Source organism: Octopus sinensis, linkage group LG20 (genome assembly GCF_006345805.1).
Source record: "Octopus sinensis linkage group LG20, ASM634580v1, whole genome shotgun sequence".
Taxonomy (NCBI): Eukaryota; Metazoa; Mollusca; class Cephalopoda; order Octopoda; family Octopodidae; genus Octopus; species Octopus sinensis.
The window spans coordinates 28024138-28041528 of NC_043016.1; the positions used below are offsets into that span (position 1 = coordinate 28024138).

General features: G+C 35.2%; 1 protein-coding gene and 1 pseudogene across 1 annotated transcript in view; one reads left to right on the forward strand and one right to left on the reverse strand.

The window, feature by feature from the left end:
- LOC115222527 (protein HIRA) overlaps nucleotides 1-17391 on the forward strand; it is an 83436-nt gene that overhangs the window by 23270 nt on the left and 42775 nt on the right. Inside the window, exons 8-14 of the mRNA XM_029792781.2 lie at nucleotides 2497-2574; nucleotides 2874-3041; nucleotides 3687-3737; nucleotides 5204-5260; nucleotides 6171-6244; nucleotides 8746-8848; nucleotides 12501-12686. Of these exons, the coding sequence (XP_029648641.1) occupies nucleotides 2497-2574; nucleotides 2874-3041; nucleotides 3687-3737; nucleotides 5204-5260; nucleotides 6171-6244; nucleotides 8746-8848; nucleotides 12501-12686 (717 nt within the window). The remainder of the gene's footprint in view (nucleotides 1-2496; nucleotides 2575-2873; nucleotides 3042-3686; nucleotides 3738-5203; nucleotides 5261-6170; nucleotides 6245-8745; nucleotides 8849-12500; nucleotides 12687-17391) is intronic.
- On the reverse strand, nucleotides 4313-4375 carry LOC115222721 (annotated as a pseudogene).

Here is a 17391-nt window from a genome sequence, read left to right on the forward strand (position 1 = left end):
TGAATGCATATAAGTGAGAAATACTGAAGAGACAGAGTGACTCATTAGCTTCTATGAAATGTGTGTACGTACAAACATACATTATGTAAAGAACATCATCATCATCATTATCATCGTTTACCATTCATTTTCCATGCTGGCATGAGTTGGGTGGTTCACTGGGGTCTGGGAAGCCACGAGGTTGCACCAGGCTCTGGTCTGATCTGGCATTGTTTCTGCAGCTGGATGCCCTTCCTAAGGGCCACCATTCTGACAGTGTAGCGGGTGCTTTTTGATGTACCACCAGCAAAGGGGCCAGAGGGGTCTGGCATTGACCATGATCGGATGGTGCTTTTTACATGCCACTGGCACGGAAGTCAGTCAAGGTGGTGCTGGCATCGGCTATATTTGGTTGGTGCTTTTTACATGCCACTGGCACAGGGATCACAACTACAATTTCCATTTGAATATGATTTTGATGTACTTGACTCAATGGGTTTCCCCGAGCATGACATGTCGCCCTACGATCCAACGAACTTTTGAGTGGGCTGGTTATGCGACACTGGTGTAGGTTACACCTGTGAACTAACTTTGTTTGCCGGGTCTTCTCAATCACAGCATATCTCCAGAGGGCTCAGTCTTTTGTCATTGCCTCTGTGAGGCCCAACATTCCAAGATCATGCTTCACCACCTCATCCCTTGTCTTCCTGGGTCTCCCTCTACCCTGGATTCCTTCCACTGTTTGGGAGTGGCACTTCTTCACACAGCTCTCCTCATTCATCCATAGTACATGACCATACCAACACAAATGTCTCTCTTGCACGCCACATCATGATGCTTCTTATGTCCAACATTTCTCTCAGGGCGCTTACACTCTGTTGCGTATGCGCACTGACATTACACATCCAGTGGATCATTCTAATTTCATGTCTTTTGAGCCTACGCATATCTTCAGCAGTCACAGCCCATGTTTCACTATCGTGAAGCATGGCAGTTCGCACACATGCATCATACAATCTACCTTTCACTCTGAGCGAGAGTCACTAGTGGGGGTAAAAGCTTTCTGAACTTTGCCCAGGCTATTCTTATTCTAGTTGTAACACTCTGAGCATCCACCCTCACTACAGACTTGGTCACCTAGGTAGTAGAAGCTATCAACTACTTCTAGTTTCTCCCCTGGCATGTGATGGAATCTTTTTTCTGAGCATCTGTGGTGTTTATTGCCTCTGTGCATCTGCTGCACATGAAAGCTATCTTCCCAGTTAATCTTCCTTTGATGTTGCTGCTCTTCTTATGTGTCCATTGCTTACATTGGGTAGATCTTATGGAGTTTCTACCTACCTGAAAGGGTGTGTGATGTATTCGCCTTCCTATTTACTAGAACTTTGGTCTTTGCAACATTGACTCTAAGGACCTTTGATTCTAAACCTTGCTTCCACACCTGAAATTTCTTCGAGTTCTGCTAGTGATTCTGCTCTGACGGCCAGGTTATCAGCATAGAGGAGTTCCCAAGGCCAACCTGTCTTGAATTACTCTGTTATTGCCTGTAGGACTATGATGATTAAGAGGGGGCTGAGGGCTGCTCCTTGGTGGACCCCTACTTCTACCCAGAATTCTTCACTATACTCATTGCCAACCCTAATCTTACTAACAGCATCTCTGTATAGGGCCTGTACAGCCCTTATTAATCATTTGTCAATCCCCAGTTTCTGCATCACCCACCAGATAAAGGATTGAGGGACCTTGTCAAAGGCTTTCTCCAAGTCCACAAAAGTCAAGTATAGGGGTTTATCTTTGGCTAGGTATTTCTCCTGCAGCTGCCATACCAGGAATATAGCATCAGTGATGCTTCTACCTGGCACAAAACCAAACTGCATCTCATCTAAGCAGACTCTTTCCCTAATTAGTTGGGCTAAAAATTTTTTTTCTTTTATATAATTTTAAATTTCATATTCTGTTTCAAAAAATTAAAATTATATGTAACTAATTTACAATTCAAGACAACTATCTATATTACATGTCTTTTTATGGTGGCATATAAGATGGTATTTCAAGATATAAAATGCAAGAATCCTTCTTAGACTCCTGGTAATGTCATCAAATGGCGCTTTGGCTACAATTTACTGTGTGTGTGTGTGTATGTAGCCTGATGACTTGGAAATTATATCTCAGGATGTGATTCCATAGATTGCAAAGCTTATAAACAAAGAACTTTATGTGTTTGTGTGTGTGTGTGTGTGTGTATACACACATATATAAAACAATTTCACAGTTCATAAACTGTATGAAAATTCCTGCTCTGATTTCCATGTAGGTGACATTAAAAACAATCTTGGAAAAGTTCTTGCATATGATGATATCGATTGATAAGAGAAGCACGAAATATAAATTTGAAGAGAGAATTTTTGGAGTTGTCATATTATATGTCAGTTGTCTTGGAATATTCAGTAATTATTTTTTAATATTGCGTAACTATTTTTGAATTTTACAAGGTTTTTATAAATTTCACTACTTTAGTCTGATGATAAAACTCTCAGGATCTGGCGTACTGTTGACTGGCAACAAGAAGCTGTTGTTAAGGAACCATTTGAAGAGGTAATGGTTATTTTCTTTTACTATCATAAACTTGCAGATTTTTATGAACTAGCTTATTTTAGTCTGTGTATGTGAGTGTGACTCTGTATGTGTGTGTGGCTGATTAGAAGTCCTTTACTGTGATAATTTTGTGGCATGCTCATCACATATATAACCCCTTCATTCTACAGATCTCTTTCTCTGAATTATTCATTCATTAAAGAAAACTTTTTTTTGTAAGTTTATTGCTGATGTCTACATATTGTTGTATATTATAAAACTAAACCTGTTGTTTCAATGAGTGTGCATGTATGTTTCAGTGCTCAGCTACCACACATATTCTCCGACTGAATTGGTCACCTGATGGTCACTACATAGTTTCAGCTCATGCAATGAACAACTCAGGACCTACAGCACAAATAATCGAGCGTGATGGGTGGCGAACATCAATGGATTTTGTTGGTCACCGAAAAGCTATTACTGTAGTTGTTAGTATATTTTTGTATGCCTCTTCCTTTTGTTTTGATTCTACTTGAAAAGAAGTCAGTTTGAAACTTGGTTAATATAATACACCTAAAACTTAGGTAATGTAGTTTGTATTTCATTAGAAGTAAAGCAATAGGAACAGCAGAAAAAGAACACTATCTGCTGCTATACACCATCACAAATATACCATTTCTGCATTCATAGCCACTCACCTTCAAAATTATATATCACCACATATAGTCCTCTTCATTCACTGTCCATGTTACACTACCATGCACCACCATACTTACACACACACAACATATAGTCCTCTACATTTATTAACTATGTTTTGCTACCATACACCATCACACATCTTACATACCTTGTATTGACTATTACTCAGAACACGGATGGACAAATATAGTAAAACATTATGTTTGCCAATTTAAATGATTTTGTTGTTGGTAAAAACTCAAGTCAGAATTTAGATGAAAATTAGTTCCATCATGAACAATTTCAAATAGATTTAATCTAGTTCACTGCCTCTTCATGAATTTTACTACTCAATCATAGCTAATTATTTTATATGGCACATTCATGTGAATTTTAGTTACTCTTGTGGACATTCTGTTATAATATTTATAATAATAATAATTCTCTTTCAGCGTTTTAATCCCAACATTCTATCTATGAAAGTTAAAAAAGAATTAGATAAGGTGAGTTTACACGAATTTCCTCCATCTCCCTAACTATTATACCCTATTTGATCTAAGTTTATCCTGTTTAGTTGCATCTCTCTCTATGTTATTCATATAACAGTTTGAATTCATTACGAATTTACAAACTACAGTATAGTATCTATTCTCACAACTAGGTAGGCTGAGGGAGTAAGATGTGAATTGGATGTAGATAATAGATAATTCATATTCGTATTCGTATTTATTGCCATGGTTGTAGTAGGATTCATAGAAGAAGTTTCGTGGGAATATTGAATTCACAAGCGGTCCCCGATATCCTGCATGCATATCCCCAGTGACAGGACGTCCTGTTTGCCGCAGAGTCTCCACAGACGTGGGGACAGAACAACCTTGAAGCTGCCGGTTGCCGATCAGACGCCTCTTGGAATTTTCACCAGAGCCCCATTGGCCAGGCTACGGCCCTAATACCACTCGGTGCTAGACCAATCCGCCTTGGGTGGCCCTACTAGGAACCAAAGCTCCCGACGGCGTAGCTCTGACACTGCCCGTTTATACCACCCTACCACTTTGGGGAGGGGTTGGACTTTAGAGTAGTAGATATGGAACACTTCACGAATTTGCGTGTCATTCTTGTGCAGGGGCCATGCTAATCTTCAGAATTGGATGTACATAGCATGGCATTGGTATTAAGCTGGAAACCATCAGATCTTTGATATGGCAGCTGATGTTCTATTAAATCACTTGAATTATATTGCTTCTAATAAATTCATTTCTTTTGTGTAAGAAATAGATTTAGTTCACTGCAAATAATTTTAAAATTCCTGACTATTTTGATGTCATTTACATGTGGTTTCTCAAGTTTATGTTCTTCAAGATTCTGGTATTATGATAGCAAGAGAACAAACTAATTGAAATATTGTGTGCTATAAATATGGTTTTTTAAAATTTCGTCACTGAAAATGAGAATAATGGTTTAAAGACCTATAAGGTTGTTAACAACAATTAATTTCAAATATTAGTTTTGTTTTATCACCATATCCTTTTCATCGAAAAATATTACCTTACTAAGAACTGGGTAAGAGTTGGCAATGGGAATGAGTATCTAGTCATAGAAAATCTGCCATACAAATAAAGCTAAGCACAAACTTATATATGCACATTTTATTATACATTTTTTAACCATGAGCATGGCTATGCATGGGTAGGAAGTTTACTTCCCAACCACATGGTTTGAGGTTTTGGGGTTCAATCCTACTGAACAGCACCTTGGGCAAGTGTCTTCTACTTAGGCTGTAGCCCAACCATAGCCTTGTGAATGAAATTGGTCGGTGGAAACTAAAAGTTCATTGTGTGTGTGTGAAAGTGCTTATTCTATACCTTTCTCTGTTGTTTATACTTCTATACTCCACCTCTCTCTCTCTCTCATTTCCATTTTTTTCTCCTTTATAACTCTTACGCATTGATGACCTTTGTTATGATTCCAGCCTCAACAATACACATGCTGTGCCATTGGTAGTCGTGATAGATCACTTTCAATATGGGTAAGTCTCATTTTATAAAGCCCTTAACATTTTCCCATGGTTCTCTCATTCATTATTTCACTCAAATTTTTATCCTTTTTTTTATAACCCTAATAATGTTAGATATGTTTATGTATTATATAGAGCAGTGTGTCTTGTCTAAGGTTTACACTTTAGTTATAAATAATAATGGTGTTAGATATATTGATGTATTTATACAATAGTCATCATATCAGTCCTGATTATGCATACCTATGATCAATCATTCCAGTATTCACCATCCTGACTTTCCATACATGCAGGACTTCATTTTATTTTTAAGTGATTAGGGTATAATTTCTAGCAGGTTAACCAACCATATAGAAACTTGTGTCAGTGACTCATTAAGTTAATGATGAAAATGCTTACAGCTATTGCAGCTAACACTTTCTAAATATAATTTTGTTTTGGCTCACAAAAATGTCTAAAAATTCCATCAGTTGATTTTTGTGATAGTGAAACCTCAATATATTATCTAAAGAGAAAGTATCAAAACATTGGCAGAACTTTTGGTGTGTCACTAGAGTTGAAATATTTATTTTATTTTTTATGACACAAGTAACTTCTTATTTGAAGAGTGGTTTGCAAGTGGTTTTCTTTTTCAGAAACAAATAACTTTGAGGTGTAAAAACATAATTTTTGTATTTTGTATATAAAATGTATATATTAAATTTAAATTAATATTTAAGAAATATATCTACATGGCATCTGGCATTATATTAATCTTATTAACATAAAAATATAAGTAAGAAGACAATATGTATGATCTGATGTTTTTAATTATTCATAAGCATTTTCAGTGCTAATTAAGCCTGTCAAATTAATCATGGTGGTAAGGGTATTGTAAAAACACAGTATACTATAATTTCATTTTGTTTTAATAATTTTCCAGCTGACTGCTTTAAAACGGCCATTAGTTGTCACACATGATTTATTTACAAACTCAATTTTGGATATCCATGGTAAGCGTAATCTTTTAATGGTTTTTCCATATTCAGTTGTTTGCATGTCATCTATTAATTTATTTGTGGGTGATCTTTTTTAAAATAGCCTAATCATGTATTTCATCTGCGTTTCTGTTGTTTTCTTAGTAGAGCTTCTTACAGTCTTTTTTTACTATCTCCTTGGTGAGCTTGAGTCTCTTGAGATCAGTCTTTTACTCTCCTTTCTATGTTGTCCTCTCCCACAATTTCTCACCACTCCATTTTTACTCTGGCAACTAATGTATTCAGAGCACTCCCTTCCACTGTTAATTAGATTACCTAGGTAACAGAAGCCATCAACTATTCTTGGGAAGTCCTCTGTGTATTTGTAAATATAGGCGTAGGAGTGGCTGTGTGGTAAGTAGCTTGCTTACAAACCACATGGTTCCAGGTTCAGTCCCACTGCGTGGCACCTTGGGCAAGTGTCTTCTACTATAGCCTCAGACCGATCAAAGCTTTGTTATTGGATTTGGTAGACGGAAACTGAAAGAAGACCGTCGTATATATATATATGTATGTGTGTTGTATCTATGTTTGTGCCCCCTTGCCCCCACATTGCTTGACAACCGATGCTGGTGTGTTTACATCCCCGTAACTTGGCGGTTTGGCAATAGAGACTGATAGAATAAGTACTAGGCTTACAAACAATAAGTCCTGGGGTCGACTTGCTCAACTTAAAGGTGGTGCTCCAGCATGGCCACAATCAAATGACTGAAACAAGTAAAAGAATAAAAGAAAAGAAAGAATTTCACAGGTTCACTTACTACTAATTACTCCTGAAGATCTGCTATATATGAAGGTCTATCTTCTCTGTCACATGCCTGTGGTTTCACTACACTTCTGATGTACTCACAGTTTACATTGGTTCTTTTATATGAAATTTCTACTTATACCTTTTCTGCATATTAAACCATTTCCAAGTGGCACTAATCCTGTCTTCTTTCCTGCTAACTAATTTTAAGATCTCTCACTTTCAATTGCTTCCTATAATAATAATAATAATAATAATAATAATAAACATTGTGTACAGTGCTCAGGTGCACTACAACTCATCTAAAGTGCATATATAATCAGGTGTAGTTTCGACGATTTCGGAAAGCATGAGGGCCTTAAAGGATGCAGTGTCATGGCAGTCAACAACTGACGCAGGCAGTTTATTCCATGCTTCAGCAACTCTGAGCGTGAAGAAATGTTTCCGAAAGTCATGGGAGCTGTGTTGTTTTCTGACTTTGTAGGCATGTCCACGTGTGTTAGACACATGGAAATCAAAAAGGTGTTCAGTGTTGTTATTGGTGAGGTGGTTGACAACTTTGTGGGCGTTTACCAAGTCCGTCGTCAGATGCCGGAGCTTCAGTGAATCCATGCCCAGGGAAACAAGGCGCTCAGAATATGGTAGGTGTCTGATGGAGGGTATGCGTTTGGTTGCACGTCTCTGAACCGATTCCAGGAGGTCAATGTTCTGAGCAAGATAGGGGTTCCAAACTGATGATGCGAATTCCAAGTGTGGTCGTACCATAGCTGTATACAGTTTTAAATAGATGGCTGGAGAGCGGCTAACAAAAGTCTTGCTGAGTGATGCCAAGACACCCTCGGCCTTCTTGACAATTTTAGAGATATGCTTTGTCCAACGCAAATCACTGCTGACAGTGATGCCTAGGTCATGCTCGCATAAGGAACTTCCTGTTCCTATGCACAGCTGATCTTCAATCCCTCTGTTTTAGCTTGAAAAACTATAATAAACAGAAGTAGAAACTGAGTGATCCCTGATTGTTACTTAACTACTTGTTAAATTCCTTGCTGAACTCACCTTCCTAACTGCATCTAGAAAAAATACCCTGCATTGCTCTCACAAGCCATTCATCTACTCCTAATGTTCTTAGAAACCACCAGACTACAAAGCATGGTAGTCCATCTCTGACTTGCTCCAGGTTGACAAATGCTAAGTGCAGCAGCTTGCTCTTCACTAATTACTTCTGTTTTTTTGTCTCACTAAGAAGAGTGCATCAGTGGTACACAAATCTGAATTGTATCTCATCCTATGTTAGTAAAATACGTTTTTTCTTTTAACTTAAAATGATAATTTCAATGTCAATTTTTTCAGCACTGTTGTGTTATCATGTGAAAGTAAAAGAATTCTTTTCATCGTGTATCTAGTTATAATGTAGACATGTAGTCATCTATACTTGAGTTTATGTGCAAATTTTGAATATGTAATTGAGAGCAAATTTATTTTGTGGCTACACAAGCCACTTAAAATGTTTATATATATATATATATAAATATATACATATACATATATATATATTTTCTTTTAGCAGAAATGATCATGCTTTATTAAATATCTCATGATCTATTGTTCTACTTAAAAATTTCAAATTCCTCAGGGACACTCCTATTCCAGGAAGGAATTTATCAAATTCCAGTATCCTTGTTTCAGTTTTAAAATATTATTGTTTGTTGTTTTTTTTAATATTATTTTAGGAGTAAATGTGGTATGGAATTACTTTGTTGTTCATGGGATGGAACCATTGCGTTTATTGACTTCACTGCTGAAGAAATTGGACGTCCACTATCTATACAAGAAGTGGTCAGTATTGGTTATATTGAATAACGTTTTCTTACTTTATAATTTCAAATTTTGGTAGAAGGCCAGCAATTTTAAGAGACCTCTAGTTTTTTATTTTATCAGTCTTGAAGGGATTAACTGTAAAGTTGATCTTGGTAGAATTTGAACTCAGAATGTAAAGAGCTGGAAGAAATACCACTAAGCATCATGTCCAACTTGATAACAATTGTACCAGCTCACTGCCTTTCCCTTACTTTATGATATTATCACATTATCTTCCATTTGGTCATTTTCCCTGGAATGGTAATATAATTACTAGTAGTAGACCGAAGCCAATTGCTTTCATACTTCTCCAAATTTGTGGTTTTATGCTAGTAGTAGAAACCACAATTATCAAGATATTGTTTTTGGTAAACATATGATCTTTCACTATTATTGTTGTTATTTTATTATTCATTTTTGTTTTTCTTATAGTCATTATTATACAAACTGGCAGTGAGTGAAAGAATTGCCTGATTGTTAAAGCAAATGTCTTTAAATATTTCTATTCTCTATATTCTGAGTTCAAATTTTATTGTAATTAACTTAAATTTCAAAGAAATTAAAATTACCCTTGTTTTTGTTAATAAAATAAATATCTGTCTAGCACTGGGCTAGCTTGATTAGTCACTCCTTCCTATCCCCACACTCCACCAAATTGTATATATTTTTGGTGCCAAATTGTTTGATAGAATCTTTAGAGCATTGCACAAAATGTTGTGACTGCAGAGCACCTACCTGGAAAGGAACCAATGGCTCTAGTTTCATTCATGCTATTTTTGCTTAAATTTATTGCACTCTTATGAGGATAGTGATTTTAAGTTTACACAACTACTGGTGGTCTTTCTTTTTCTGAGATACTATCTCTATGACAGTAACCAACCCTTACTAAAGGGTGCCCTCCCTTCGACTGCAGGCAGGACCAAATCTGGATCAGTGTTTTTATTTAGACCCCTATCTCTGGACAAATTGTCAACAGTACCTGAAGAACCTATCTCCTCTTAACTAAAGTACACTAGACTATGCTGATTGTCATACCAGTACTTTATCCTTCACAGATCATATGCTTTCTGTTGACCATAATTCAGTTGTACAGGTAGAAGGATTCTGTTACCTTTCTGCACACTTGATGGTAGCTGATGTAGATACAGTTTGGATGGCCATTGATTCTTTTGAGTTTATTTCCCCTTTAACAGTTTTAGTTTTTCATCATGCAGAGTGTTCAAATACAGAAAGGAGAAAAAAATGAATGTGTGTGTGTATAATCATCATCATCATTTTAACATCCAGGTGGAATTTGTTGAGATGGATTCCCTTTGTGTCACTAACCTTCACCTGTTTCCAAGCAAGGTAATATTTCCCCCATGGCTAGACATGTTTTCATGGAAGATTGGAAATAAAAGACACTGCTTGTATGATGGTGACATTCATTTACAACTATCACATGCTGTCGTGGCAAGAAGACTGCAACACACACATACATACAATGGGCTTCTTTCAGTTTCTGTTTACCAAATCCATTCACAAGACTTTGGTCAGTCCAAAGTTATTGTAGAAGACACTTGCTCAAGATGACATGCAACAGGACTGAACCTGGAATCATGTGGTTGAGAAGCAAAATTCTTACCGCATAGCCATGTCTGTGTCTATATCCCTGCTTGTGTGCATTAAAATTGTAACCCAAGTTATGTACTTGCTTAGCCTAATTATGAAAAATGGATCCCATGGTTAAACTACAAGACTCTGAGAAAGAGACTGAGCTGGTTAATAAATTTAGTTTTAACTTCTGTTTAAAGCCATTGTCAATACTGTGTGTGTTTAAATATAAATATATACATATATGAGTGTAATTCAATAGGTTATAACTCCTTTACAAAAATAGAAAAGGGCATTTTTTTTAATACACATATTTTGTATGCAGAAATGCTAACCCTGGACCCACATTACACATTGCTACATAGTTTCTTTTTGTTATAGTTCATGTTATTGTTTTTATGATTATTGTTTTTCATATCAAGACATTTTAGTGAATGTGTTCTCACACACGTGTGTGTGTGTACAGTAATCCCTCGCCATATCACGGTTTATTATTTAAGCTTACATTGATTCCTCCATGATGTTGTTTTGCATTTATAATAAAATAAATATATACAAATTATAAAAGTAATAATGAAAAATATACAATACTGTTTCTACTTCACATGTTTTCACCTATCGTGGTGGGTTTTAGAACATAACACCCGCGATAGTCAAGGGATTACTGTGTGTGTGTGTGTGTGTATACATATATATTTATATATAATTTAGAGAAAAACCTATTAAACAATTCAATAATTAAAGATGTTATTCACACCATATAGAAAACATACTATAAAAACCTTATTCTAAAAATCAATAAAGTCCAAAAATAATATTAAATAGTAGTAAAAAGACCATGCACATTTCGTGGCTATATTTTCAAATAGATAATAATAATGATGATTAGTATAAGTTAAGTACATTTATTCTATTATTATTATTTGTTTCATTATTATTTTAGACCTGATGAGTGACTATATTTTTAAATAGAATTAATTTTAGATTGATTTAATTCTAAATCTAATTGATTTTATTATTATTGTTATCTATTTGAAAATATAGGCACAAAACACGCATAGTCTTTTTACTACTATTTATTGTTTTTGTACTTTATTGATTTTTAGAATAAGGTTTTTATAGTATATGTTTTCTATGTGGTGCGAATAACATCTTTAATTATTGAATTGTTTAATAGAGGTTTTTCTCTAAATTATATACATATTTTATATATTGTGAAATTTGATTTAGAATTGCTAAATTGAATTTTTCCCTGTAAGTTTTGGAATTATATTCCCTACTTTTATTATATTGTTATTATTATTGTTATTACATTTATATGCGTTTTATTTATTTATTTATCTTTCTCTTTTTTTCCTTCCTAATGAAAAATATTTGGAACTCTTATCTGATCTAATGAACCAATGACTATAACAAATGCTAATTCTGAATGGAATATTCTTGGCACTAATGAAATCTCTAATGACGTATTTTTACTTATTATCATTTGAAACATTATCATTACAAAAATATTGATAAAAAAATTAACCTTTTCCAAACATTAATGCCAATATTGTCATTATTGTGAAAAATTTGTGATGATAATGCTTAATGTACATCTTAACATTGTGTCACACATAATAATGACATTATGTATCTCTTAACCATCATATTACAAATAATTCTAATCACTTGAATCAATGATGTTATTACTAATTTATTACTGATAATGATTTTATTTTGTTATCTAATGATAATGATATTCTTGTAACAAAATCATATGAAATCAATAATTCTACTTAATGTACTTCACCTAATGATGATGATATTTTAAAAACCAAACAAAACCAAAAAAAAACTCAATTTGTAACCATGGGATTGAAATATGAACATTGTAAAATTGTACTGTGACATCAAAAAATAATCTATGACACTATGTTAATACATGATTTGGCTAAACTATGGCTCCAACTTATCGTTTGATTCTGCTGTGATAACGGTGACAACATCACACTGGTTTTGAAATCTTGAATCATCAACAAATTGTGTGATACTACAGAGTAGCATTCACGAAAGAATCTATGGAAAGAGCTTGGCACTGGCTAATATCAATAACTCTGGCTCTCAAATCATTGAAAGTGGTGCACTGCTAAATCTTGCTCGACAGCAAGAGGCCCGGGAGGCTGCCCATCGTGCGGCAGTGAGAGCTAATCGGCTTCTAGTAAATGGAAAAACTCCGTTTAAGGTAAGGCAGAAGGATTTTCATTTGCATTTGGTTTTACTTGTTTCTGTTGACTTATTTGTTATTTAGCCCCAGGTTGGCCTTGATCAAGCAAACTTGTGATCAGAGGTGATTTGGCTGTGACTTTTCCATTTATTTTGTCAAGAATACATTATTGAATGTGTTTTTTGTTTTGTTTTGTTTTGTTTTGTTTTGTTTTGTTTTTTTGTTTTTTTAGGAAAGCATTGTGTGATTGGAGAGTGATTTGGTTGCTATTTCTAGTGGATGGAGTGACTGTATAAAGGCTCCAAGATTGACTCCTGTTTACTTGTGTGTGTATGTTTTGTGTTTGTTGTGTAACTCCACGCTAGTTGTGTACAGTTTTATCTGCATATCTACTCACACATACACATTGTGTGGCTTTGTTTTAAACATAGGCTGTGCACTTATACAGTCAAATATGAGTGTGTATAAATTATTTAATCTCCATGCCTCTTTCCATTGCATTCAAGCATTCATTGATAACATTTCATTTATCATCATCATTTCGCATCCGTTTTTCCATGTTAGCATGTGTAGAACATTTGGACAGAATTCACCAAATCACAGTGTTACATCATGCTCCATGTTAGATTTGGCATAGTCTATACAGCTGGATTTCCTTTTTAACATCAACCACTTTTCAGTGTAAACTGGTAGCTTCTTGTTTTTGTACAACTGGTAACTAGTGAGGTTGCCAAGTAATTCACAAGACAAAAAGGAGTAAACAGCCCTGTCATTTGAGTGGGTAGAGATGGCTTCATGCCAGGCACAGCCATGGGTGTCTTGCATAGCCACTTCTGCTTTTGCTGCCCCAACTGGAATTCTTCATAGTATCTTGACACATACAGAGTATTAAACATTCAATAGATCATTGGCTCAGTGCTATTGCAGGTAGTTTTATTCAGATGACCATTAGTGATGCTTCGCCCCCAACTACTACTACACATAGGTAAAGTAGTGTATATAGTATTAAATGTCTCATCCAGAGAGATACTGAAAGAAGCTTGTTTATATATAAATAACAATTAGTACATCTGTGTATGTACCAATAACTTTGCAATCGCTCAGCTACTGGGGAAGGCTGAAACAGATAAGACTCTACTCCCTGGAGGGAAGGCGGGAGAGGTATGCAGTAATATACATCTGGAAGATCCTGGAAGGAATTGTGCCAAATTTTGGCATTGAAAGCTACTCCAATGCCAGAACGGGACAACACTGCATAGTGCCAAAGATCCTAGCAATGCCATCATGCTTCAGGACCAGTTACTGCAACAGCCTGGGTTTCAGGGGCCCACAGCTTTTTAATATTCTCCCAAAGAGCCTGAGGAACCTGCACAAAGTGGATGTAGGCATTTTTAAAGCAAGGCTGGACCTCTTCCTGTCGAGAGTCCCAGATGAACCTACCTCACAGCAAGAGGTGCAAATGAGGGTAGCTACATCAAACTCCATTCTTCACCAAGTGCCACATATTGGAGGAAGTTCTCAGTAATAACAGTGTAGCAAAACGGTGATGCATGAGCATGGCTGCAGCTCTGAGCTGAAGCTACAGGAAAAAAAAAAACTACCTACAATTACAGTTTCTAGCAAGATCATTATCTGTAATATTATTATTATTTTTTCTTTTATTATTAAAGGAGATAATTCTAAACAAAGTTTTAGATACTGGAAAACTTATTCTAATCCATTAATTATTTTGTAATATTTATGTTCTTTATTAAAGTGCTTGGATTAAATAGCTTGACTAAATTCATTTTTATTTGTCGTGCCCAAGGAATGATAAACCAAATATAATTATCTTCCTTATACTTAATATCATTGGGTGTATTTGGGTTGCCATATGGCGTATACTTGTTATCATTAGACCTATGTTTATTTAAATATTTATTTTTATTCTGGGTATATTTACTACTCTTGTTCTTATTAATATTAATACCATTGTTAATCATATCACTACTATTTACAAATGAATTGGATATTTTTCTACTATTACATTCACCCACTTCATCGTCAATCAGTTTTCCCTTATTATTACAAGATTTGTTGTAGTTCTTCTTTCATCTGCCTATTTTTGGCTTTAATCCAGAAATTTGAACCAATTTACAATTAACTTGAGGTATTTTAAATTTTCTTTCACTAGCCCGCTTTCAGCCATGTGTACATTTATCTGGAGTTTTTGGTTGTGTTTTGAAAGTATCGGCACTTCAAACATACTGGAGATAGGTTGTTTTTGCCCTTGCACCCTTATATAATTATATACATATGTATATTATTATTAATTTAATACATAAATTTGCTATAAATTTTTTAGCATGCTGACTACCTGATAAAAATCGTGATTTTTAACCTTATATTCTATATATCTATATATATATATATATATATATATATATATATATATATACTTACATGCATACATACATATATATATAATATATATATATATACATACACACACATATATACATACAGTAGTCCCCTAGTATTCACAAGGGTTACATTCGTAGAACACCCATGAATAGCATAAAACTGAATATTGGATGCGGTCCATAAAAATGCCTATAAATGTCAAAATATAATGTAAAATATTATAATATATGTGTGTGTGTGTGTGTACATATATATATGTGTGTAATAACAATTTAATAAAAAAATTAAGTAAAATGTATGGTTACTCACCAATAATGACTGCACAGCAAAGAAAATTTAAAGCTCTTTAGGTGATGCCACTTCAGGTGTTTTAGGGGATGTCGTATCTTCGTGCAAGGCTTTCTTGGTGGACTTGATGATCATTGTGATGGGAAGTTGCTATCATTTCTTAATGGTGGTGAGTCTTATATGTCAGCATGGCAGCATTGACGGCAATTTTAAATTGGAGAGACCAAACCTTATAGGCATCCCATTTTTCTGCCTTACTTTGCAATTCCTTTACTGTCCTTAAAAGGTCAGACAGGCGTTTGATTGCCAGGTCCCCCTCATCCTCCTCTTCCTCTGGAATCTGGCGCTTCCCCCTCTGCTTTGTTGGCAGACTTTGTTAACTCCAACAAAACTTCATCTATCAGGCTTTCAGAGTAGGCATTGATGAGGTCATAGACCTCATCTTGCATGACATCGTCAAAACCTTTGCCAGTTTCACCGCATTGTTGACAGCCTCGTGCTGAATATCTTCAGGTGAGAAGTCCCCATAGTCCTGGACAAACTTTGGCCATACCTTCTTACAGTATGCAATGAGGGTTTCTTTTTTCGTGTCTTTAAGAGTATATACATTGTGATTGTGAAGTTTCGCCAGTACTCCTTTAATTTGAAATTCTTGTCCAAATCCATTGCATCCACAAGGTGTTGGAGAGAGTTCCGAGTGTAAAGTGCCTTGAAGGCATGGATCACGCCTTGATCCATAAACTGGATGAGGGAGGTGGTTTTGGCAGGGAGGAATTCAATTTGGACTCCCCCATGATTCAAATCCAGAGAGTGACCACCAGCATTATCCATAACAAGCAACACCTTGAATTCTATGCAAACATTTTGGAGGTATTCCTTGGCTTGAGGGGTGAAGCATTGGTGGAACCTATCCAAAGTTAGACTTTTGGTAATCTAGGCCTTGTGGTTGTGAATCCAGTGGACAGGCAGCTCGTTTGGGTTCATATTTTTGAAGGCCCTCGGGTTTGCAGATTTGTAGATAAGTTCTGGTTTCATCATGAAGTTAGTAGTATTGCCACACATAATTAGTGTCACTCTGTCCTTCTGTGCCTTAAATTTGGGGCTCTTTGGCCTCCGGAGCTGTCTTGGTTGCAGTTCATGTGTGTGCGTCTGTGTATATATATATATATATATATATATATGCATATATATGCACATATATGTGTGTGCATATATATATACTACTTGATATTTTGTTGCTTATTTTGATTTTATTCACCTTACTTCAAGCTGTATGGATTATACTGGACTGATTTGGTGCTTCAAATTAAGTACTTTATTCAACTGAATCTAATAATTTCTTATATATATATATATATATATATAATATATATATATATATATATATATATACATACATACATACATACATACATATAACACCTTCCTTCCAACCACTGCTGTAAACAGCGGAATTGAGCCAGAATTTTAAAACTGTTGAACTCTGCTGTGCATGTGCACACTACTATGGCAACAGTCCTGATACTTATCAGTCAGACCTCCTATATATATATATATATAGTGATAAAATGTTCATCATTGAGTGATTTCAGTAGAGTTTTTTGTGTTGCAGAAATGACTTATCCAGTGTTTCCTCCCACCAAGCCCCTGCAATGGTCATGGTTACTGCTCTCCTTTTTGATTAAGTCCTTCAAAAAAAAAAAAAAAAAAAAACTGCTGCCATTTACTGATCTCCATCCCATGATAGAAGCCTCTATCAAAAAGTATTTTGAGATATATTTCATGGAAACCAACCAATTTGCTGTTATTATATTGGTTTAATAGCATCTCATTTTGTATATTGGATATTGCAAGTTCAAATCACATTGGCTGGAAATGTCTTAACCTTGGCTATGTACTCTTTAAATCATGTGTTCCTTATATGAAGTTTTACAACTTTCATTGGAGAAAAACATAGCTATTCATCATCATCATCAGCATAATAGTCATTGTCATTATCAGAATAATTGTTGTTGCTGTTCATTGTCATCAT